The 26084-nt window shown below is 40.1% G+C and overlaps 1 protein-coding gene across 9 annotated transcripts in view; it reads left to right on the top strand.

Moving 5' to 3' along the window:
* The window catches only part of HECW1 (HECT, C2 and WW domain containing E3 ubiquitin protein ligase 1), a 267082-nt gene that overhangs the window by 181956 nt on the left and 59042 nt on the right, over positions 1-26084 (top strand). For 5 of the 9 annotated variants that reach the window (XR_001876166.1, XM_017823131.1, XM_017823109.1 and 2 more), the window contains 7 exons: positions 5920-6062; positions 8082-8182; positions 9477-10844; positions 14203-14304; positions 18024-18056; positions 19588-19738; positions 24860-24990. Coding sequence is in view for 8 of the 9 variants with exons in the window: in XM_017823131.1 (XP_017678620.1) it covers positions 5920-6062; positions 8082-8182; positions 9477-10844; positions 14203-14304; positions 18024-18056; positions 19588-19738; positions 24860-24990 (2029 nt within the window). In the remaining variant the exon portion in view is untranslated. The remainder of the gene's footprint in view (positions 1-5919; positions 6063-8081; positions 8183-9476; positions 10845-14202; positions 14305-18023; positions 18057-19587; positions 19739-24859; positions 24991-26084) is intronic. The other 4 variants (XM_017823140.1, XM_017823150.1, XM_017823169.1 and 1 more) reach the window with 2 other exon arrangements.

Raw genomic sequence — 26084 nt, forward strand, 5'->3', positions numbered from 1 at the left:
GATGTGGTAATCAGGTGCACAGCACCAGCTGCTTTGCTCTCCAGATCTACTCACATTGCACCATAAGTCTTCCTAATGCGAACACAGCCAATGTATTCCAGAGATCAGGAATCATCAGTCCCTACAAGGCCTTCTCACTTCTGCTCGCGATAAGTGCTATTTTTCCCCAGTATACCAGGGATCTTCGATCATTCTTTGTGTTCAGATTTTCTGCACATAGCTTCCTTTTAGGAATACACCTGACAGATAACCATTTCTTCTAAGAGTCTTAAAACATATCTAGAGGAAAATAAAAAGATCTTCCTCTCTGAAGCTCTGCACTCTTTTCCAAACCCTCTGTCTCTGGGAGTTTTTCAGTCTGGGATTCTTCCAGACTAGACACAAGGGCAGATGATTGACCACCTCATCCTTCCGGTGAAGGACCACATCATTCTTCCTATAGAAGAGAGCCCTCTCATCCTTAGTTGGTAAGGATCAGACACTACATTGCCAAGATGGGATCAGAGACTATTTCTAGGGCCAGGCACGCTGTGAGAAGCAGGTTGCTCCTAATGGCATTTTGTTCTGTTGAAGCAATCTGCCATCTCCTCCGTGGAGTGAGCTGTGTCATGTATCATCTCAAGTTCGAAGAGTCATTTTGCACCAAGTTGATGTGGAATGCAGGGTGTGGCTAATGCAACTTTGTAGGTAATTACTTGTCACGTGAAAAGGGGCAGAAAAGAAGAATTTTCTGTCCAACCACTATTAATTTATTTTTTGTCTATCAGTGTCCCCCCCAGGAGATCAAAGCTGTTTAATGTCCAAAACAATCTGTTAGTGTCTCACCTAATGAGACCCTTCACTTAACAGCTTCACTGAGACAGACAGGACATTTGATACCTTTTTATATAAGGACTGCACTTAATAGTGGTAGAAAAACCGCTCAGCAGGTTTCTCCTATCAAGTTATTTCGCCATCAACAAAACTGTCAGCACCTAAAAATGGACTCACTCTAACAGTGTTCACAAAATAACATGTTTATTAATACAAATTTGTGACAATTTATGGTGTTCATTGTGTCTGGAATTAGGGTCTAACTGCAAAAAAACACATAAACTATGTAGTAATAATAATAATGCAAAGCATAGGCACACACGCTAAAGCAAAAGCAACTTACAAAGAAGTAGAACAACTAACACAAATGTAATACCGCACAAATACTAATACCACAAAATTTAAGCAGAAACTCTAAAGCAAAAGCCACTTACAAACTTAAAGTAAAAACGAAAAATACTATGAAGCAAAAGTAAGCTCTAGTTATTTAGAAGCAAGTAATTAGCATGCCTAAGATACATCTCACCTTCCAGGCTTCCCCAGAAGTGGAAGGAGAAAGGCAGCCCATCAGCTACCTCCGCATAGTTGATGAACTTCTCGCTTGCCCGCGCCGCCCACCTGCCCCCCCTTCCTCCCCCTCCCCCAAGCAAAAAGAGATTTGCTTGGGTCCAATCGCTTTTTATACCTTTTTCTTCAGTCAGTTTGACTGGCTATAGTCAATAAACTAATTTGGGGGTGATAGACAGATGAAATAGGCCCAAGGGTCCACTTCCTGAGTTCTCAGCAGCCAGGATGTTTGAAAAAGGGCCATATTATCTCCATATCACTCCTTTCTTCCTTTTAATCCTTTTATTAGTTTCTGGGAATGTCCCCCCAGGTGCTGGGGTTTTCCAGGAAACCATTACAAGGTTCTTTTCTCCTTTTGTGTAGCCTTTCTGTCACCTTACATTACTGTCTTGGGCTAATCAGAGAATAGAGATTTAACTTCTTGTTTGTTACCTATTCACACATTGACCTCTGTAGATCATTTATAAATGGTGGGTCTGCCAATTACTTGCAAGAGGTTTGTTCCCTACATTTTATGTAATGCATTTTACTTGAATTTTGGTTATGGAACAAGTGAAAACAATCGAGTTCTAGTAATCACTTAAATTGTTGTTAATTGTTCTTTCCAGGTGTCCTGTTGTCTGCTGTTATCCAAATGAACACATTAGACAAAGTCTTCTTCTTGGGTGGGGCTTTAGCCTTGAAACTGTAGCTGTTTTGGTAGATGAGTTTGCACCTGTGTAGAAATCTGTGACTTCCTTTGAGATTTTTTGTATTCATGTACAAAGAAAGGCTCAGACAGAAACCACTTCCATGCAGCCATTATCAAGTTTGGTGGACCTCTGGCAGCTGGAGAGGCCTAAAGCTTTGAAACAAGTTAAGTCATAACGTCAGAATTCTAAAACTGCCAGAAACGTGACTGTGAAATTTTTGACTGTGAAAAAAGCCCATTTATGTAAACATCAGTATACCCTTCTACAGTTAGTATCAACTTTAGTTAAGTGTCTTTGGATTCCAGCAGGTTCCATGAAGTTCTTGACCAATGTTGAAGAGTTTGCACTAATGGTTGTTATTAAAGGAACTTAAATTTTTGTGGGGAAAAAAACCCAACCAATGAATAAGCCCACAAAATGAGCTGTGGTCCCAATGAAAATATACAGCTTAGAGATTGCTGGTTTAGATTCTGGAAGAAAGTATAAGTAAGTCAATGCCAGCTAAAAAAGATAGAAGAATCTGCCTTCAAGGAGTGACTGTCAGAAATATCAGAAGTCTTTTAAAAATAATATATTTGGACTCTTTGTGCTAAAGTTTTTGTATTCTTGTTTTTCTTCTGCAACCATGAATTTTATGCTTCTTTTTAATGTGAAAGTTGAACTTCTGAGTTAATTCTGTAACATTGACTTACAACATTATTGTTACAATATTAAGACTTGTAATAATAAAAAAAGTTCCAAATAACAGAAAACTTAAAGTAAAAATTGTAATAATAACATCAAAAAATGTCAGCAGACTTGTTCTGAAAATGCAGCTCTTTTAATTACCAATGGTGAAGTTTCTGGGCATGTGTAAGAAGCAACATCAAACTTCCCTCATCCTGAAGAGTTGGCTTTTTTTCTCTGTTGTGATCCTGGAGCCTCCTTTTCTTGCCTCTCCATGGCATGAATTATTAATCACAACATCCCTGAGTGTGAACCCATGGGTACTGCAAAATTTATAATCTGTGGGGGTTTGTTTGTTTGTTTGGGTAAGGTTTAGGTGGGGTTCTTTGTTTGGTTTGGAATTTTTGGTCTGTTTTTTTTAAAACTTAGATATGAAGCTTATGCTGTCATTTCCACAAACTGGCTGTTGCTGTGTGACAATTAGTAAATATTAGCAAATATTAGGCAAGGAAAGAATTTAATCTATTCTGGCAGTAATACATTAGTACTTAATGTCAGTTACATTGGATATGACCATGAAACACAGAATCTTTTCCCTTCCAGATAGATAAGATAGCAAAAGCCAAGGCATTGAACAGTATAAATGTAGCCAATGTTTTGTGGCTAGGGTACAGCGCCTGGCACTTGTCAGAAAAGATGGTGAAGGAAGAGAGGGAAATTAGGATTTGATGATGATTTGCTTCCACATCCAAAGACAACATTCCCATCTTTAAATATCATGAGAAACAACATGTTTTCAAAAGTGATTCTTGATTTTTGAATATGCATTTGAAAGTCTTTGAGTTCTCAAACCTAGGTGTTTTGCTGGGATCCATTTTTTCAGAGGGCCAGAGGTCCATTTGTTCTGCAAACCAGGGTTCCTTTGGGCTTTTTAGTGTGGATGGCATGAGCCTGAGGCATCCACAGTCAGAGATTGCCTTAGAAAAATCTTGCCCACTAAGAATTAAACTAGATGAGAGAAACAGGAGGAACAAGTGCTTAGATAATGGAACACTGAATTATGTAAAATTAACACTGGTTTACAAGCTGTGTCCAAGCCCATTTCAGTGAGTTTGCTTTTTATCTCAAACTAAACTCGTTTCCAAATGGCAAAGCCTTTGAGCTCTGCCACAGGACACTTCTGGTCTTAAAAGCTTAATTGCGTTTCCAAAATGCAGCTGGTTTTATGCATCAGAACATTCTCCTAGAAGAAACATTTGAAAACTGTGATCATGGACCAGGGGTTGGTCTCAGGGCAGTCTCTTGTATCCCAAAATGCAACGTGTTGGCAGGTGATGAAATCAGAACACAATTTTACAATTTGTATAGAATATTCTGATGTTTATATGTCTTTGAGGCACAGCCATTCAAGGGAAAAGGGACATTTTCTTTGGCTGGTTCCAATACACCTTGCTCCTTGGATCCATACTCTCTGCTTAGGTGTCTGGAAAATGTACAAGGAAGAAGCTGCCAGGGTTGGTTCCACCTGATGTTATGAAAATAAATATCCATGCAGATTCTGATTTGCTTCAGAGTTGCACCAGAAGACAATATATTTTTAACATTCAGATCATTAACCTTTGTTTTACTTTTCACTTATGGACAGTTCAGTCTTTACTTGTGTGTATGCATGCTCTACCCCACAGAGATTTTTTACAATATAGTAGTCAACAGCACAATAATGGAGAATTCATTAAGTGGTAAATGGCTGTACATTAAAATAACCTCATTCAGTTAAACATTACTTCCCTTCTTCTGCTTTCCTTATAAATGTCATGAAGTGGCTGTTACCCAAGGTTTTAAGTAGGTGAAACAGTAATGGTAATACAACTTATTTTTTAAGGCAACTTATTTTTAGACAAAACTTCAAAACTTCCAGGGGTTTCCACCCCTTGGGGTTTTACCATTTTTCTTAGCCTCTGGGGGAAAACAAGATCCAAACCACTACACAATATACATGGCAAATTAACGTTCTCCCCTTTGGTGTGTTTATTTTCCTGTTGCAAAGATGTACAAGAAAACAAGAAGAAAATAACAGTAGCTCCTGTTTGAATTGTATTTCTCTGATTATTTGTGGTTTTGCAGGGCCTGATTAATAGAGTATCCAAGTCATGTTGGTTTCACTTGAAGCTATTTGAACTAAGCATTTCTGAATTTGATCATGATTCAATAGAGCAAGCAATTTAGGACTTAACTCCAGGCCTTGATAACCCAGAGCATGATTCTGTTGTGAAGATTGGTTTTAGCGGTGGGAAAGCTAGAAAAATCTTTCCATCCATCTTAATATTCACTTACCACAGAAGCTGTCTTCCATTTCAATACTGACCTCTCAGTTAGGTGAACAGCACTTTATCCGTTTTCCTACAATTGTGCACCACAGCACAGATGTGCTTTTTTTGATTGATGATATTCTAGTAGTAGCAGATGTTTGGAAAAATTATTGTGACCTGTGTCACCAGCTCTAAGCCTGTACTGAATTTAGCCGGTCTAGGAGAAAGCAAGGCCAAGTTATCTAATATATTTGCTTTTCACTATTATTTTTAAATTGAGATTTGCTTTCCTTGTGAGGAGATCTTGGCATCTCCAGGTGCCCTAATGCTCCCGTGTTTGAAAGCTGTATGCATGGACTTCCTTGTTCTTACAGCCTAAAATATCATTCTTCTTGTTCCTACCCTAGTTTTGCATGCACACAGTCTCTAGAAGCTTATTGAAATGTTACTTACAAATAAACATAGCTGTTCTTGTAACCAGATTGGCTGAGACAGCTTTCACATGTTTCAATGCACTTGGTGACGAGCAGTTTTAGGTGTTGCCTTTCCTATTTTCCCTGTTATCATTTGTGACAGTAGCCTATACCATGGCTTGCCTTTGGCTTTAGCTCTGTGGGACTGTGGTGTGACCCAGATTAGGAGATTGATCCAGATAAACAGTGTTTTCAAAGTTTTTCTTTTTTGAGTTGGGGCACAGATGAATGAGAAAAGGAGAGTTTTCAAAACAGTGTATCTGAGAACAGTGATCATGCATCCTTCACCTCACTGGGCCTTTGCTTCTCAATTGCCAAGGTGTGCCTCACAGCTGAAGTACTGTGTGTTGTTGTGGCCCAGCTTCCGGCTTAATGTTCTGTGCTCTTCCTTTATTGCAGCAATTCAGCTTTGTCTCCCTGCCCACGGACGTCCTGGAAATAGAAGTTAAAGACAAATTTGCAAAGAGCCGACCAATCATCAAACGTTTTCTGGGAAAACTTTCTATGCCGGTTCAACGCCTCTTGGAAAGACATGCCATAGGGTAAATTTTGCTGCTTTTGCTGCTTTCTGTTTTTCAATGAGTGTGTTGCTGTTTTGAAATCCCTGGTGATATATCATTATTGTGATACAACAATGTTGAGGGGAAGTTATTGAACTGACAGTTGTCTGATACATGGTGTTGGTCTTAATTAGAATTTATAGGACTATGGGCCAGACAAAGAATTCCCTCTATAACTCTGTGCATGGGATTTTGAGAAATGAGAGCTGGCATTTAGGAAAGAAGACTTTCTTGCGTATCATGGCTGCGAATCTGGAGAGTGCAATATTTTCAATTTGAATATTCTTTGAATGTTGTCAGCAGGCTGTTTTCATATTTCAGGAAATTACCTATGGGCTAAAATCATACCAGATCTGGTTCTCCTCCCTTTAATTTCTGGAGAGCTGAAATATTATAAAAAAATATATGTGGCATGTTGTAACTAAAGCTTCCTGACCCTACCCTGCTGTCAAGGAACAACCTTGAGCTCACAAGTCCTGCCCTGCTTCCCCATTGCATGAAAGTCCTGAGAAAGTATATGCTGCCAAAATAACACAAACCAATTTGAGGAAGATGGATAGGATTCAGACAAAGCCAGAAAAGTTGACTCTAAGCCTGTAACCTTCAGACCTTGAAGAACAGGGGAGAAAAAGAGTCATCTCCTAAGGAAAGCAGGAACAATGCAGTTTCCACGAAGGTATTTCTGAAAATTGTCTCTCAATTCAGCAGAACAGCAGGAAGATGAGCTTGTTGGAAGTGTTTTTCAACAGCTGGTTCAGAAACTGGCTGTGATATTGACAGCTGAATCTACCAGAAGGGACTAAGCTACCTCCTTTTTTCTCAAGTAGGGAAGATAGAGTAGCTATTTAGAAACCAGATGGAAAAGAACAGCTTGGGGAAGTTAGAACACTGTAACTGGTATCATTGGCTTTCCGCTATATGAGAAGATTTCTTATCATCTTCTGGTTATAGCTTCCTATTTGACTTCCTTATGGTAAACACTGTCTATCTAAGGATGTACTTTGCCAAGAGCAGTGCCTCCAACCTGCACACTAGATATGGCTTAGTTTTAATACCCTATTGGCATTTAAATCTCAGGCAAGCTCAATGAGTATTCACACTAATTCAGAGAGGTCATACACAAATCCTGAGATTGTCTCATTTATATGAGTTTCTGATGCATGTGAAGCTATCCTAGCAAATATATTTGGCACAACTGGAAGTGAACTATGTTTCTTCAAAAGATGTATAAATATTACTATTTAGTGAACCCGTTACACTCAAAAAATGCTTTGCAAAGATTGATTCAGCCGCATTGTGGGCAGCTGGGAAGTTAATCTCTTCTATAGTTTCGTTCTGTTCTGAGGGGTGGATGAAGTGTGGCAAAGGGAGGGACCTGCACAAGGACAGAATGGAGTCATTGATCAACCTTGTCAGGAAGGTGTTCTCCTGATATTTCAGCTTCATAGAGGTAAGAGGGGTGGAAAGAGATTAAGAGCAGTCATTCAGCCAGTTTGAAGAGAGAAGGTGGTAAGCGGGGAATGGCCTGCACAGGATTTTGTAGACAAGAACAGGAAAGATTCGTTTTATGCACATGGTGAGCAGAAGAAAATGCAGAAATGTGAGGTTCTACAAAAGGGTAGATATGGTCAGATCTGCAGGGAAGCAAAGTCTTGTTACAATAGCTGAAGTGGGAGTTGTTTGCTTCCCATGTTGATATTTTCATATCCATACTGCAGAAGTTTCATTCCCACCATTCTCTCTATATTTATACATATGTGCTTGTGTATCCCAGCAGCCTGTCTTATTCACTTACTCAGCTGTTCCATTGTAATTGAAGACATTGTCCTCTCCTTCTCTGCCATTCGTTCTCTCGTATGCAAGTCAACATGCCCTCATGGCTGGGATAAATAGCCTTTATGTATTTGATTATGTATTTTTGTAGGACACAGCAGATTTATCTATGCACAGTAGACATTGGGTAGGTTATAGTCTATTGTGACAATATTTGTTTTCTTTCAGGGACAGGGTTGTAAGCTACACTCTGGGTCGCAGGCTTCCTACAGATCATGTCAGTGGCCAGCTGCAGTTTCGATTTGAAATAACTTCTTCCATCCATCCAGGTAACTCTCAGTCTTAACCCATCTCTTTTTTGTTTTGATTTTTTGGTGGTGGTGGTGGTTTTTTCTGTTTTGTTGGTTTTTTGGGGTTTTTTTTGTTTCCATTCTTTCTCTTCAGAAATCTGAATTTATTCCTGGATGCTCTAGAACTTAAGGTACAGTCATGAGCAAAGGGAAATTGAATAAAGTCCCCCCTCACAGGACGCATTGTGAGTCACAATTTCTTCACTGTTTCCCCTTAGCTTAGAGCTACTGGTATCTCATATTCCCTTGTTCTTGGCTACTTCAAATACTCTGCCACATCACTGGACAGAAAACTAAAGTCTGACCTGCTTCTCTATCACTTGCCCTAGTGAAGTGCTACATGGGCCATTGTTTGTAGGGTCATTGCATTTGAGCACTTCATAAGTTAAAATGGACAATGTAATAGTAGAGATAATTAGAAATTTTTTCATTTGGATTATTTTTAATGAAAAAGTAAAAATAAAACAAAAAATAATGCAGTGTTCCAGTCCTTCCCTCCTTTTTATGGTTTGGTTTTGGTTCACATTCTCTTGTAATTATACAGAAGTAACTGTCATGGTGGTGTAAGGTGGAACCTTGGTTTCCATGTCACAATCTCAATAGCATTTCTCAGGGACTCTCTGCCTGAGGGACTCTCTGCTCTCTCTGGTACGCTTTGTCAAGCTAACAGTAGCTGCATTGGTGGCTGGAAATCATTACTTTCCCCTTGACGCAAAACCCAGATTTCTGTCTTTTGACTATTTAGATGGCGTAAAATAGCCCAGGTTGTTTGGTGCCTGGAAGGAGGTAGTACAGATGAGGATCACATCAAAGGATATTTTGGGGAAAGTTTTCACCAAAGGGGTGTGAAAAACAGTTTTTTACATTCTCTGTTGTGGAGTCTTGCCAGCTTCAGCATGAAAAGAAGAATGTCATTAAAGTCTCGGGGAAGACTTCCTTGTCATTCCCATGATATTCCCTCCAATGCCAGTTTGGCTCAAAGAGGAGTTTCAAGAAGGTGTTACCTTCAGGTTATGCTGCAAGGAGGCAGAGTGCTGCATACAAATCACCATCATGAGTAAGCCCGTGATTAAATCCACTGTACAAAGACTGCTTAGCAAAAAAAAATCAAGTCTTCTTGATGGTTGTTCAGCTGCCCACGCATTTCCCACTGTAATTTATGCTTTTAATTTTCTCAGATATCTGTGGATACTTGTGCCCCCCCAGCCAACCTCTGGTTCAGTCAATGCTTCTTATTAAAGACGTAATTAATTTCTTTTACTGTCTCATGCAGATGATGAAGAGGTCTCCATTAGTGCAGATCCTGAGCCAGCTGACCTCCAGGAAAGCCCTGTGAACAATCCCACAGAGGAAAGCCTCGGTGAGCCTCCATGCATCAACACAGTGACCTCAGAAAGTGCAGCTCCAGAACAGCTAAATGGATACAGTGTGAACAGTGTCGATAGCCCAGGGGCTGTCAAACCACCTGGGGAAGTCAACCAGAACAGCTTAAATGAAGAGCTAGCAGGAGATGGGGAGGTTGATGCGGTGCCAGTTCCTGAACCCTTGGAATCCATCCCAGGAGAAATGCTTTCTTCTTTGAGTGCTACGGACCTCACAGAGCAGTCGACTCTGATGGCTTGCATGTCTCCTCCTGAGACTGAAGTTAGGGAAAATAACAAAGTCAATTCTGGTATTCAGGGAGATGGTGGAGTGACCAGCATAGAAACATTAGATATTGATGAGGTGAGTGCAGATGTGCGTGCTGGCAAGGACTTAGAGAAAAGTCAGGAAGAAGATGAAGGGGCTTCAGCCCAGGAGGAGGAAGACAACAAGCTACAACTGAGGACCACAGCAAAGAGGAAAAACAGGCCGTGCTCCCTGCCTGTGTCTGAACTTGAGACGGTCATAGCTTCAGCCTGCGGTGAGCCAGAGACCCCTCGCACACACTACATACGGATCCACAACCTACTCCACAGCCTGCCCTCGGCACAGATGAGCAGCGATGGGGAAGAAGAACAAGATGGTGGCAATGGCGGGGAGAACGATGAGGAATCTACAGTCAAGGAGGTGTTGGATAAGGAAGTGGTCAGTGAGAGTGAGACCGTGGCAGCAGAGCCTCCTCTGGAAAATGAGGCTGAAGAGAACTTCAGCCAGAGAACAGTGCCTCCTGAGACCTTGGATGAGCAACTCTCTGACTTAAATGATGGGCTGTTGGATGGGGAGCCCCTCAGGACAGGAAGCGAGAGCGAGTCAAGCTCCAGGCCCAATGGCGACAACGAGTGCGAAGCGTGCGACACCTCTTGCTACAGCCCCTCTTGCTACAGCACTTCCTGCTACAGCACTTCCTGCTACAGCACTTCTTGCTACAGCACCTCGTGTTATGACAGTAACAATCGCTTCTCCAGCCATACTCGCTTCTCCTCCGTCGACAGCGCAAAGATTTCTGAGAGCACAGTCTTTTCCTCACAGGATGATGATGAGGAGGAGAACAGTGCTTTTGAGTCAGTGCCAGATTCAGTGCAGAGCCCTGAGCTGGACAGGGAGCAAGTGGATGGCTCCTCCCAGTGGCCAGATGAACTAGTAGCTCATGCTGGGAATCCACAAAGAGCCACAGAGGGTCTAGACACCCCAATAGCAGGTCCGAGCAGCAGAAGAGAAGGTTAGATCCTGAGAATCGATGCGAGCAACCCTGGTTATCTGGATGTCACGGAAGGCATCAGATAGTTGAGGTTTCAGATAGCTCACAGTTTAGTTCTTACCAATTTGGTGGCTGTGAGCGGGCCAGATATCAGGGAGGGTTGGATAATTGAGCCTTTCCTTAAAAATCCCAGCAAAACCAAATAAAGCAGGTGGAGATCTGTCTATATGGATTCCTGTAGATATACGTGCATCATTATAAAATCAAGATTAGCTACTCTAGTTATGTGGCAAATCAGCATTATCACATCCACCTACTCATTCCTTTTTTCCTGGGATTGTTCCATTTCACACATCTGATGCACTGCCATGCCTCTGATAGTTAGTGAAAGGACCATCTTGTGCTTGTCAAAGGGCAAATATGCTGATTTGAACCAGATAAAGGGCCAGTTTCTGTATATTTGTTGTAATTCCCCAAGTATCAAAAAAATGTACCTCAGATGTCACAGATCACAGGGCAACTCAACAGAGATTTATATTTTTTCTTAGACACTTCGGAAATTTAACTATCTTGAATAAAATTCTCATCTCCTTATCCTACCCTAGAGATAGAATATACTTTAAAATGTACTTTTTTTTGTCTTTGCAATTTAGGTACTGTTTTTCCCAATTCCCCAAACAGATTAAATCCCTCCCTTTGGTAACTCATTTTGTGTTGTATGCAGTTACATAAAGAGAGGGGGTTGATCACTCATCTTTTCTTCAGCTAGCGTATCGTTTTTCTCCAGCTAGCGTATCGTTTTTCTCCAGCTCTAGAAGTAAAGGACTCAACTGCAGCTAAGGAGTATGCAACAAGGTCAAGGGGTAGTCTTTACATTCCCAAATTCTGAGTCATCTGTCTCTTTCTGTAAGTGACACCAAATTAAAATGGCAGCAAAAGCATATCCTATTTGGGCATCACTGGGAAACCCCAACTAAAGCATCCTTCTACATTTTTCTTCTCCATTCCCAGTTTACTTACTCCCACCTTCCACTGCCACAGACCCAACCCATGCAGATAAAAGGTGTAAGGGTGGCCTTACACACAGGCCTGTGTAAAGACTTTCTACACAGCTGGGACTAGGGAGTTATTCAGACTGTAAAGCAGAATCTAGCCCAAAGAATTAAATTTTTAGACATATACAGGCATAGAAACCAAGTTTCCTTCCTTGCAGGCGAGAGGCTTTGCTTGTGGACAGCATTTATGTGGAAATATACCTAAGTGGGCATGAGCATGAGTATGCGTGAGACCATATCTACAGATTTGGTGGTTATTTTGGACTGTGTGTGCTTTTGATAGGGGATGTGGTGGGAGAGGGTGTCTTGTGCATATGGATTCAGTACAACACCAAGACTTGAGCCTATATAAAGGGCACTGCAGTGTTCACAGTGGCTTTGCCTTGGTTAGCTAAGGGCAAGCCCATCTCTTAGCACTCTCTTGGTGTCACCAGGGGTGCTTCAGTAAATGTGCATGTTGCTTCATGACTTGGCAGCTGTTACAAATACAGTAGATGTGGTCACCTCCATCCACTCCAGGTGACCGATACTACTACTATGCTTCCGCTGGCTTGGCGTAACTATCTTGACTAGGGGAGAGTCAATTTCGGTGAGGTAAGTAAAGAAACATAGATGGGTGATGTGGTAGTCGTGCTACAACACCTGTAGTAACAGCACAGTTTTTAAGACTATGGGAGATGGACTTTCAGCACTGAGTAATAAACTTACATAATCTGCCGTCTGTTCAAAACATGCAGCAGATACATCTGTGAGATACGCCTATACACAAGTGGTTCGATGAAGACATTTAACAGGCCATACGGTATCAGCAGAGCACCTAGAAGAGGGAGTATTTTTGTCTAAGCAATTTTTCTCACTTCTGGATGGTGTGAGATTTTTTTACAGTTTTATACAAAATTGGCTTCTGCCTTCTAGATGTTGGTTGTTTAAAAACAAAAAAAAAACCCATATTTTATATTTTTTGGTAATTTTTTTACATTTGATAGCTATATGTTTGGGTTTTTATATAAAATGTTTGTTCTTAGGCTGTTAAGATTCTGACATTACAGACAGATAAACCAGCTACCACACAATGAGTTCGACTTTGCATTCCAACATCCCCAGAACCATTCATATTTTTTTCTATGCATCTTTCTGATGCATGTAAATATTATATTTATGCAATTCAGACTGTATCTGTATTAACAAACCCATCTGGAGCTGGAGGTTATAGTGAAAAACTTACCACACAATATGAAAATATGTCCCTTAGTAGGATAAATAGTCCCAGTTTCTAAGATTTTAAGGACAGACCAAGAAGGAATCTTTGTTCTGGAACCTTTGAAGTTTTAGTGAGCAGGTTCCTTATTCTCACAGTTAAGTCTAAGATGAGGAATGCTTTTTCATCCCTACTGTAACTTCTTAGTTTCTTAAAGGATTTTTTAAACATTGACTGGATCTTAAGTAACTTGTTTCTTTCAACCGAATGTCAGTTTGGACATTTACTTAGGTTTCATTTGTTTCATATTTAGATATGGCAGGAGAGTTGGAACTAGATGATCTTAAGGTCCCTTCCAACCCAAACCATTCTATGATTCTATATATGGACATGTATACAATATTAGTGTCTAAAAACTTCCTCTGCACTGTCTACTGTGTGACTCCTTTTCTTCTTCTTCTTCTTTCTCTCTTCTCTATCTCAGGTCTTCCTTCCTTATCTCAGATCCTGACTATTTCTCACTATCTTTTTTCCTTCTCTTCTACCACCTGTCTCCTATCTGTTTCTGATCCTTCTCTCATTCTCCTCCTTCCACGAAAGATGGACTCTGAATTTTGAAAAATACCTCTAAAACGGGATGATCTGCTTTGCAGGGACTGCAAAATCCTGTCATTCTGGTACACATAGGCAGCCACTGATCCTTTGGAAAAGCAGAGAAAGATCCAAGGCAGCTTTTAGCCTCTTATTCCAATGGTGGGATAATTTAAAAGTTGGAATCAGGATTTTGCATGTTCCTGCCAATTTCTGCAGCAGCTTGAGTTTGGTTGTATATGAACAGTGTTTCTCAGAGATCAAGCCTGATTCTTCTCTCGCTTACACTTGTGTGCTTATGAGTCCAGAATCTGGCCCGTAATAGTTTTGTATTGATTTGACTGCATTACTGTAATACTTCTTTACAATATGAGTTGTTATTAAAATAGGGCCTGAAAATAGGAATGCCCGGAGATGCTAGTACACGAGGTTAACCTCTTTGTAAAATAGTCACTTGTTTTACAGTAGCACAGTTTTTGAACCACATTGTAAAAACAGTGAATGACTGTCAATGTCTTGAATATCTTGTCCGTAGGTGATTGTCCTTTACTCCATAATTCTCAGCCAGTCAGCCAGCTTCCTTCTCTGAGGCCTGACCATCATCACTACCCAACTATCGATGAGCCTCTTCCACCAAGTAAGCTTTAGTTTTTTATTTTATTGCATTTTTTCAGCTTTTCCTGTTAACTCAAACAGTGTAGAGGTCAGTATGTCTTTCTAATGAACCCTTGTCTGTTCTGTATATACAGTCTACAGAACCCAAGCAATATGCTAATTTGTTTCCCTTATTGGATCCTGACTTCAAGTGTTGTCGTGTTATTTTGAACAAGCTCCATAACCTCCGTCTGCCTTGGTCTGTCTTCTTCCTTAGCCATGATGAAACGGAAATAATAGTATTTCCCTGTTTCCAGAAAGTGTGTTTAGGCTCGAATGATTGGGTATCTGTCAGGTGTTCTGGAAGCCTTAATATAGAGCTTTCTGGGTGGTGTTTCAGCAAAGTACTCTGATTTTTCTATAATGTTTGTCTCCAGCTTTTCCATAACCAATTTCAAAGATGTTTTGGGATGGCAGTCCCTGTGATCTGTCAGGTCTGTAAGCAGGTCCAGCAGGAACCCTTTCATGGTCAGGATGCTCCTGAGACAGACAGGTCCAAATCTGAACAAAACCAGCAGAAGCTGGGAAAAGACAGCTTATGTAGAGTGGTCTTCTACTGTCTTTGGATTTGATTATCAGTGATTTTTATGTTCATTATGAACTGTAGTGAATTCTACACTTGCGTTGAATAAAAATGACAGTCTTAAGTAGCATGATTGATTAGTAGCCTGGTAATATGGGATTTTTACCACGGAAGCAACTGCTGGAGGTGTTTTTACTTGTCTTTGTAGCCTTTCCCTTGGGTATTCCTGGAGGATTACCCTGCTTTTTGCATTGGCGTTCAGTGCCCAGCAGAGCGCACTCTATGCCCTGCAACGTGCTGCTGATCACCTTTCAACTTGAGCGCAGGATTTAACAACCTGAAATGTGCAGTGCCTCACAAAAACAACCAGGCATATAAACAAAGCGCTCTATTTTCTTCAAAGCCCAAGAAGGAAACACACTTATTTGGCCTGTGGTGCCCTTCACAAATAATTCATCATTTGCCAACCATGCTGTCAGTATTCCCTAAGCTGAAAATAGCCCTGATGCTGGCGTCAGCTGCACAGTTGCATGAATGATTCAAATGCCTTTAACCCAATGAAGTCTTATTAGAGTCCCACTGTGGCTTGCCAGTGAATGATGAAATGGGAGTGCTTACCTCTGTAACAGGCAAATATTTCTCTTCCTCACACTCTTACCACAACACTTTGTGAATAGGGCACATTCTCCATTAGATGACTTAATGAAAGGACACTGACACCAGCTCAGGTAAACAAAATATACTGTAAATCTCTTTCATATTCTGCCATCATCGATTTAATATGTTTTTCCTCTTTCTTATAATTATCCTCAAAAGGCAGGTATTTCTACCATCGATTTTCACAAGTGCTTCCACAACAAGGTTTAAGGACATGAAATGCAATGTGTGATGATAAAATACAGAAGTGATATCCCTTTAGAGGATTTTGTTTTAGCATTGGCATATAATATAATTTTTACAATAAAGGCTGACACTGTGGGCTTAAATATATTGATCTGAATAGAAATAAACCATACTAAGTTAATGTTGTGCAAAAAAAAAAAGTTTAATTGAATAATATCACTTAGAAAACCAGTTTCCAAAACCCTTCATGAAATTTTACAGGAATTTCAAAATGAAAACTATAGCCTTAATCTAGAATTTTTTTCTTTTTCTAGAATTCAGTGTCACTATCTCAGTGTGTTTAATGCCTCTTAATCCTAGATAAATAGTTCTTCAATCATGTGAAAGGAGAAACCTTTACCATTTAAACCTGAGTTATGTGATCAAACCTGGCACATGCAGTGCTAACATCCATCTGTAAGTAGAGGTGAAGATAATTTGCTGCAGGTTCAGCATTTATTGATTTTATTTAGGTCATGGAGAATCTTCTGGACAGTCTTCTTTGTCTTTTGAATAGTTTTCTGAATAGCTTGATTTCATTATAAGCCCACAGCAGTTGGTCTCAGGGAGGAAATTTTAATTTCAGACAGTTTTATTTAGGAAAGTAAAGTAGAACAAATTCATTATTTATGTAGGAATTTCATAATGACCAGTATTTATGTTCAGGTCAATGTGAGATTAACAGAAGAATTGCAGAGTTTGTGGGGCCTCATAACGGCATTAATAGTCACCCCTTATTAAGCCTGTCTTTGCTAGTACTGATGGCAACCCTACAGAACTGAAGCAAAGTTGTGCCCATGTGCCCAGTTCAGAGCTGCTCTTTGCTGAAGGCGTGGCTGCTTGGAAAGGGAAAGGCAGTGTGCTTACTTTGCCCTGGTGTTCCTGCCCGAAGAAGTTGTCTTCTGGTATAAATCAGAGCAGTATCAAAGCTGCTGTGAAATATGACTTGGCTGATGGAGGGGGATCACCGGAGAACAGAACCAGTACTGTCATGTCCCCAGCCTGTGCTCTAGCATGCTCTTACTGTGAAGGTTAGATGGAGGTTAGTCTTTGTAGTAGTCACAATCTTATTTTACCTGAAAAACTTAACAAAAAACCCTCAGGAAATCTGGCTGCTTCCTAGATCACCTATGCCCGTGAATTAGCATGAAGGGACTTGAGCACAGCTTAGAAACAGAGTTCTGTCCGTCAGTTCACCTGTCAGCCTGTTTGTCTTACTGTGCAGGTATCCATCCATCTGTCCACAAATCTGGTATCATATGCAGGCAGCTTCAGTGACTTGTGTGACTTACAGGTTGTCGTATGGGAAGGTAGAAAGTACATCTGCCACCTGTGTACAACAAAAGTTGTACCTGACACCCTCTGACAGCCTTCCTGGGTGACCAGAAGAAGATTTATTCAGCAGATTAGAAATGCTATCACAAGGAGCATGAGACACACAGTTCCTAATGTTTTAGCAGGCTAATGCCAGTGTCAGCCCATGGTTTCAGGTGTATCTACCCATAAAGCAGTAAATAAAGCAACACTCACTTATAGGTGTGGCTCATGTTGTACATACTTCTGCTGTATGTCTGATACATCTGACAGAGACAGCCTTCCTGAAGTCGTAATCCAGTCTGCATGATCCTGACCTGATGTTTTCACTGTGACCTCTAAGCTCTGGACAAGTTTCCTTACTCCTAAGTTTCCAAGTATTATGCTTAGAAGCTTAGGAACTCTAAGTTGTATTTAATTCGACAGACGTTGCAAGATAGACTCTAGAGCTGGTAGTGCACAGGACTGGATCATAGAACCTTGTTTGACTGTGTATTCTTGCTAAGTGTCCATCAGGAGGCTTCAGACCACTATGACCAGGTGATGTCTTCTGTAGGCTGTCTAGAGTGTCGATCTACAGCATTGCCTACAAGCTTCTAATTATCCATCAGTCTTTATTATTCTCAACTTTTTACAAGGTACACCAATAGTGTGGGGTGAGGGCTAGAATTAGTCCTTTGCCAGACAACAGCAAGGAAAATGAAGATCTTCATGATGTTAAGGTACATCGTCTCACCTTTGATCTGGCCAAGGTTATTTCCTCGAGGATATTGCAGATAATGCGTAGCTCCAGAAGGACCATTCCCTACCCAAAGCGGTACACCTGTCACCCGTGCCAGCATGCTTAGCAAGGCTCTGGCCTTCAACCTGCCTTATGTGTGACTTACTTCAATATGCATATGTTGTACTTGATGTGCTTTTTTTTCACTGTCTTATGTTTTAGACATGGTTTTCACAAAGCTGTGATCTTGTTCTTGAAACAGCTACAACATCCTTGGGAAACTTTACCTGGTGGAGTAAGAGAGAGTCCTCTCCTTAAATTATATAGTGATGTTCACAGTGAGAGACACTGCATGTATACCCGTGGTGTGACTATAGGTTTTGCATCTTCAAGGACTGTGGTACTTACAGTCAGCTTTGAAAGAAATAATGCATGTGCATATGGCTCTTGTTGTCTTGGAGTATTACAGAAAATTTCTCCAAGGACTCTCAGTGCCCATCTTTTAAGGTTTGTGGGATTCACCTGTCAGGGACAGCCAGCCATAGACTTGAGACAGCCTACAATTTTCTGGGACCAAGTATAGGAAGTGGGTTTAGCCAGAGCCAGCATTCAGGAGATGGGAACTGGTCATGAAGGATAGGGGTCCAGATACAACAGTGAGAATTACAACTTCAGTCCTGCTCTTAGAGAGTAAGAGATAAAATACATAAAGTATGAAATCTAGCTGATCCTGAATTTGATCATAGAAAACCATAGGACTCATCAGGGAAGATGGTATTATAGTGAGAGTGTGGGAATATGGGGAAGTGTTTGCCCTCAAAGGTAATCACCATATGTGCATTTGTGTGTGAATGTGACTGAGGTTTGTATATAAATTTGTGTAGAAGGTATGTGCATGTATTTACATAGATGTGTAGTCAGCTGGTGGGTCATATAGCAATATGAAACTAGCAAGCCTGATTTATTCCACTTCTCCATACATTCAGACCAGTTTGATATGTGGCTTTGCTAGCTAACTCACTTCTGAATTTCTCCTGTTTCAAACAGTTTTTTATCATTACCATTTTCCACAAGCCATCATATACCAAATAGGTTTTAGTTTTCAGTCATGGGACAACATAAACATTATCAGGAAACAATAATGATGGAAGGCTCAATATTATGCTGCAAACTCTCAATCTAGTTTGCATTCATCAGAGCAATAGATTTACAATACTCTCTTTAGAGAGATTTCTGTGTCCAATCAGTTTGTGATCAGCTTTCAGGGAAGCCTTTAATTGCTCTGTGGTGTCCTTCAAAGCCACTTAATAAAAAGGGGAAAAATGAAACATGTTTGTTCTGAAACATAACAAAAAAAGAAAACATGGGATTTGCCATATTAGCTCAGGTGTAATCTTTTTCTACTAAGAGTCAGTTCTATGTGGCTACTCTGACCTGCAGTGAATCCAGCCAACAAGTATCACCGACTGAAAAACTATCTAGCCCTTTTGAAAATGCAGCCACTATGTCACTAGCTTTTCATGGGCTATGGTAGTGAATTCCATGGCCTACCTGTGTGCTGTGTATGAAATGTTTATGTATATGCATATACTGCATATATGTATATAGAGACAAGCACATAGTATATATGCACCTTTGAATGTATACTTTGAATGTATACACATAATATATATATTGCACGCATGTAGGCTGTATGTATATGGTGTCTCCTGTGTGCATACACCCAGTCCGTGTATATGTGTGTATCTGTATGTGTCTCCCACATTTAGGTTTTCTGGAAGGCATCACACTGACAGCATCACCCCTTCCTTTTTTTCCCACACTAGATTGGGAAGCTCGGATAGACAGCCACGGGAGGGTATTCTACGTTGATCATGTCAACCGAACCACCACGTGGCAGCGCCCCACAGCCGCGGCAACCCCGGATGGGATCCACAGGTCTGGCTCCATCCAGCAAATGGAGCAGCTGAACCGGCGGTGAGCATTAGCGCCTAAATTCCTTTGAGATCTGTGCTCTCCTTTTTCCACACTGCCCCAGTAGCTTCCTTCTTTCTCCAGTGCACCGCTTTGACTCCCTAAGGATTTATCTTTCCTCCTTGTCCAAATTCTTGTCCCTGCTGCTGATCTCTTTCAGCCTGCAGGTGTGCCTGCTGTGGGTGTCTGGTACGCAAACTTGCCCACAGGCGCAGTGCTGTTGAGTGAATGATACTGCAAAACGTTTCAAACAGCAAGAAGAGGTTTTTTTGGAGAAGTTTCCTGAAATGACTGCCAGAAGGGAAGGGAGGAGTCTTCTAAAAGATGGAGTCACTTTGTTATTTAACTGTAGGAGGGGTGTCGATGGGTCAGAACCTCATACTGTGCTGTTCCTGAAATTGCTGCCATATCAGTGTGGCATTTCTACTCGAGCTAATAAGGCCTGCTGAAAGGTCTGTCTCCTTTCCCAGAACAGAGCCCTGCTCTAATAGGACCGTGCACATTTCTAGATGTAGACAGGTCTACTTAACGTTGCATTGGGCCCTGTAAATCTGTCAGTTCGTTCTGAGCTGGTTGAAATATCTCTTAACATGTCTTATAGTTTCCCTTTGTTTGACTAGTCCACACATAGATTTTGTCATTTTCTTCTCATGTTTGCTTTTTAGACTGAATTTAAGAGGGGAAAGAAAAAACAAACAATTGGTCAAAAATCTTCCTTTTTTTGCTTCAGAAAAGGTTTTGGTTTGTTTTTTTTTTTTATTCCCTGCTTACTGTAATAATGCCATTCTAGAAAAGGACAGGCAAAACTGAAATTATATTTTAATTATAGCATGTAAAATGCCACAAAAGTTTTTTGATTTTTTTTTTCTGTGCTAAGAGAAAGATCTGCAGCTGAGAGAGGGGTGCAGAATTTTAAAGTGCTCCTTTCAGGGTACTTTGAATAATTTGAGAGCTACTATGCCCTGAATGGGGCAGTCTGGGAGAACTGGGCCCTGAGTGACAACAATTAGAAAGGTAATATAACTCATGGAGAGCAAACCAGCCTTCCCAAAGTGGTTGTTTTGCAACTTACATTGACACCATCAACACGTTCTCGAAGAGTTAATCTTTTTTTTACTGGAATTTGTAATTTTGATTAGCATTTCTTAAATTGTGTTATCTCTTGCAGAAGTGAGAGAAACTGCAGTATTTGTTTCCATTATAGCTTTGCTCATGAAGTCTCAAGCTACCATGTTAATGTAGAAAAAAACAAAACTCTATAAAGAAAGTGAATGTTTTATGTAGATTCTTTCATGAGATTTGCATGACTTCTCTGCCATTTAGCATTGGTCTTTAAGAGGGGTTTGAGCCATGTCAAAGCTCAGACTATTTGGCTGCCACTTAAGCAAGTTATCTGCCACAGAAAGCAGAAAAGTTGTGGACATATATCAGATTTTTAAAAATTTTTTTTGAGGTTGAACTCATGGAAGCACATCACAACTATGGAAGGAATAAATGCTTGTGAGAGTGATTTACCATTCTGTTAGTTAATGCAGGTTAACCATTAAACCAGCTAGCACAGCAGACACTGAAGGATAGACATTGTCTTTGTGACCTCCTTCTTTCATATTATGCCATGTTTTCATGTAGGCTGTCTGCCTGTCTTGGTTATGATGTGATTATCACTAGCTTGTGTTGGGAATTGACAGTTAATAAGGCTGATGTTCTTTGGATCTCTCTGTTTTTAGTATTCATATATCCAATTACAAAGGGAGAAGTATGGAGGGGTTTCAGCAGTGACATATCTCTCCTTACCCAAGTCCCATTGGAGACTAAGCACTTTGCCATTTATTAAACATGAACTCTCATGACTTCTTGGGGCTAAGGAAAAAAAGCTGGTGATTCTCTACTGTCTGCCAAGGAACTCTGTTGATTCAAGAAGCTGAATATGAAAGCCTTCTATCGTTACCAAGTTTGGAACATTTCCTGTGATTCTAATAAAAGGGATTCATACTCTGAGCATTTGTCCAGGGACAAGTCGTTTCTGTAATTTCAGCCTGACTGGATTTTTTTAATTATTGTTGTCCTAAATCTAATTTCAGATATTTCATGTCTCCACATTTCAGGATTGTGAGGAAAGCTGCTTTTCATAAATAGTTATTATCAACACTGTGAAGGATTGGGCTTTGTTTTGAGCACTCATTTTAGAAATACTGTTTTGTTGTATTTCAAAGTTCACAATTTGAAATGTTTTTGAAATGAAAGAATCATTTTAGGTGAGGCAACAGCAAGCATAGACCTTGCTGACAGAATTAGCAGAAGCCTGAACTTTTGCACTAACCTCAAACAAAATTTGGACTCAAAATCACTCAGCAGTTTGCAAAAACTTGGTGACTTTTCTTTTTAAATCAATTTACTTACTTTTTAGCTTCCTGGTTTTGTTTGTGGAAGGGAATGGAAAGACCAAAATATTACAAGGAAGCCTGGTATTTCCAGCCCAGCCAAAACCACAAAGCTTTGGAAATTCAGCTTGAAAAAGAAACCTGTAGCTGTGATTAAGCCTAGTCCTGCTTTCCTTCTGTGCTCCAAGCTTCCCTTTAGCTGTGTTAGCCACTTGAGGATACCGGGAATGCAAAACTGGAATCCAGGTGTTGGGCAAACACCAAAGACACATCCATATTTCTTATTTTAAAGGCTCTTGCTCATTTTCTGCAGCACTACCTGACTTGCTTACTTGTTGGCAAAGCAGATAACAGCCCTTGTTGTCCAAGCTCTATTGAGAAGATATTTTGCAGCATATCTATGTCTAGATTTGTTTGTGCACTTGTTTGAAAGATGAAAAGTAACTTAAGAAATTACAACCACAATAGTTAAGACAGCCACAGCATGGTATTTCTTAATCTCCATTTCTCTGACACATCACTTTGAACAGTTACTGCAATTTCCAGAGGCATTCCCATAACTTTTGCACTTTCAATGTTTTGTCCAATTACTTTGGCATTTTCTGGTATTTATACAAGGTTATTTTATAGTATTGAGACCCAAAAGAAAGGCACAGCCTTTTGTTGGCATACAGCTAGCGTTACCCTTTGAGGGTTGCCAATAGGGATTTTCTACCATCTAATTAAATCGAAGGTACAAGGTTTTTCTATATGTGTGCTTATAGGCCTTGATTATATGAACGTGGGGGGGTGTTTTGGGGTTTTTTTCCCTTTCTTTTTCCCTTTTCCCTTTGTTGTGTGTGGGTGTTGTAAAACTCCTCCAGTACTGGATTGGAACATTTATTCAATTGCCTGCAGTCAAGTGAATAAAACTGTAAAATGTAGCTCTAAAACAGGGGGTTTAAAACTGCAGTAAATTCATGCTGTAGCAAAACCTGCTATCAGAATTTCCTTGTAAAGATGAATGTTTTCTTAAACTATCAAAATATATGCTAAATGTAGCTTCAAATGAATTTGAGTACTGTAGGGGGGCACATAGTATTGTGAAAGTTTGGCATAAATCTATTAAAACTTTGATTATTTTTCTTAATTATCTCCAGGCCTTCTGCTTAGGATTAAGTTGCAGTGAGCTACTGGAGATTAAGTCTTTTGAGATATCAAAAAGCCAAATCCTAACTACTTGTCTTTAATGATCCTGTGTCCCCTTGAGGAACTAACTTCAAATTTGGAATAAAGTGTGCATTAACAAATAAAGAGAGAAAAAGTAGTTAAAATATGCAAGTCCGAACTCAAGTTGAGGAAAGAGAGAAGAGTATAAGTCAGAAAAATGAAAGACAAACAATGCTGAATCAGATTAAATGCAGTCAATAAAGCCATCCCCTTCAAATACGTACGGCAATGCTATCCATAAAGAGTGATTAAAAATATTGGGGTGAAGTAAAAGCTAATTAAGATAGCTAATTAAATAATTAAGATAGCCTGTTTTTTATTTTTGCTTTTCTTCCTGTTTCCGGTTCTTTCTTTCTCTTTCTTCTTATGATTTCTCTTCTCTTCTCTTCTCTTCTCTTCTCTTCTCTTCTCTTCTCTTCTCTTCTCTTCTCTTCTCTTCTCTTCTCAAATGTAAGACAAATTCATAGCTTGCCAATAGAACCAAAGAAAACATATTCACTCATTCATCTGTGAGTATGAGTGAACTAGTTAATGAGAATTTACTTTCTGTAATGTGTATTCAAAACACTCCAGGATATTTGTTCCTGATGTGGTAAAGTGTTTAGAATTGAGCTCATGCCTAAGACCATGATCAGGTCCACTGACAACAACTAATATGGCAATTAATTCCTTGATTAAAATGCAAATGACATTATAGTTTTTAAAGATATTCACATGTTTCTATTCAGAGTTTTTTTGTCACCCTCCTCACTTGTTGTTTGCTTATCCTATATTGTTTACCCTTCCTTGTTTTACAGCTAGTCACCACCAATGCCCAATCCCACTGATTTCCAAAAATGGACATAACACTTTTATCTTCACACTGTTCACTTAGCTATCGTGTTACAACCTATTCTACTTTTTTGTGGCTGTCATATCAATTAAGTTGTAGCTCATTGAGGTCACACCACCTACTAGTTTACATTCCATTGCCTACCAAAATGGAAGTATTCACAACTGCAGTCAATGCAGCATCATAATAAATACTTTGTGAACACTTTTAATAGCTTTTGCCTTTTTAGGGTTGAGCATGTGCATCCAATAATTTAATAAGAAAGACTGAAGGGTACTCAGCATGTCACAGGGTTGATTCTTACTTCATTAGTTATGCTTCCATAAGACTAAATGAGAGGAGGAACCATGATCCACCTGTTGTTTCAGGTTCCAGGTGTCCAGATGTTTTAAAGAGAAGCCTAGTAGTAGCAACCTGTATCCAAAGCATCTGTTTAAATTTAACCTTTGGGTATTCCTGACTTTGCACTCTCTGTAGCTGTTTGTTAGTCACTGCAAAATGCCATGTTTGCAGAGAAGTGGTTGGCTCAAGTGTGAGCACCTGCGCCAGCCAAAGAAGAGTCGGGTATGCTCTTACTCTGCTGGATGCTGAAGACAGAAGTGTTGGAATCCTTCAGAAACAGTGCTGATAGTTAAGGTAGAAAGCACCAGAAAGCTCCTCTGTTAACTAAAGTATGGTGTTCCTTTCTATGAATACATCTAGATACCAAAACATCCAGCGAACAATCGCAACAGAGCGGACTGACGATGATGCTGTGGTAAACAACAGGGTGGAGAGAGTTCCCACTGGAGGAGGAAGTGACTCTGAGGCAGAGCCTTCTCAGCCAAGCTCAGGTATGGGGGGGAAAGCTTTTGAGTGGCATGTTCAGTGCCATTCAGCTCTGGGAAATCTGCATTTCCAGGAGAGACAGGAACTTTATTATACCAGGTTGCAAAGATTAATTAAAAAGAAAAAAAAGTACTTTGACTTGAAGCAACAGTTTTTAGACCTGAAGCTACAGGTATAAAGCTAGGTACAAAGGTCTTCTGTTCTTTTTTAACAACTACTACAAAAAATACAAAGCATTTTTACCTTGGTAAAAGACTACTTTAAATTAAAATGGAAAAGGTGTCTGGTTTTTATTCACCCAGTAGTTGTAAAAGTGGTGCTGTCTTATTTTTGCTGCAGTATGATTTTTAGCTTGGGGCATTGCAGTTTCTACTCTCTAGGCCTGACTTCTGCACTGCCACATTTGCTTATGTGATTGCACCTGCAGTGGCCCTGGCATCAAGTGTGAAATACTTGTGGTTTTTAAAGCTGCAATTTTGTGATAGCTATGAGCTGATCTAAGTGTGGGCTGTGGACTGGCACAGCTGTCTTTTTGCTCATCACTAATTTATGTGACAGGACCCCATACCAGAGTGGAGAACTGATCTGCCTGAAAAATAGCCTGGTTTCTTGTCCTTGTCATTTACAGCCAGAGTGGTTCTTTCATTTATCTCATTAGATGACCAGACAAAAATGAGTGTCACTACCAAGAAGAGGAGAATGTGTACCCAAGACAGGATGGGATGGCAGGGGTCTCTTCTACTCTTTTTGGTGATAGTCAGACTCATGTTTTCTTAAAACATTTGGGGAACCATAGCCTAAGTGTTTGTTTCAGGTAAGAAGCACCAGCAATCAGACTAGTGCCCACTATGCAACTTGAGGCCATGCAAAAATAACTCTGCTTTGTTTGAGAATTTGCACCACCAAAATGATTAACCAATTCTCTTCCTCTGGATTATTCTTACCGCTACCTAACTTTGTGTTCGGTATTTTCTGCCACAAGTAAATCTGACTTCTTGCTACCTTTTTGCCATCCCTCTCTAAATAGCACTGGCAAAGAACCAACATGATAACTGGTTGAATTTTCTTAGTTTTCCATGTTGAATAGGAAAAATTACAC

Source organism: Lepidothrix coronata, unplaced genomic scaffold, assembly GCF_001604755.1.
Source record: "Lepidothrix coronata isolate B3197 unplaced genomic scaffold, Lepidothrix_coronata-1.0 Scaffold3, whole genome shotgun sequence".
NCBI classification, from domain to species: domain Eukaryota; kingdom Metazoa; phylum Chordata; class Aves; order Passeriformes; family Pipridae; genus Lepidothrix; species Lepidothrix coronata.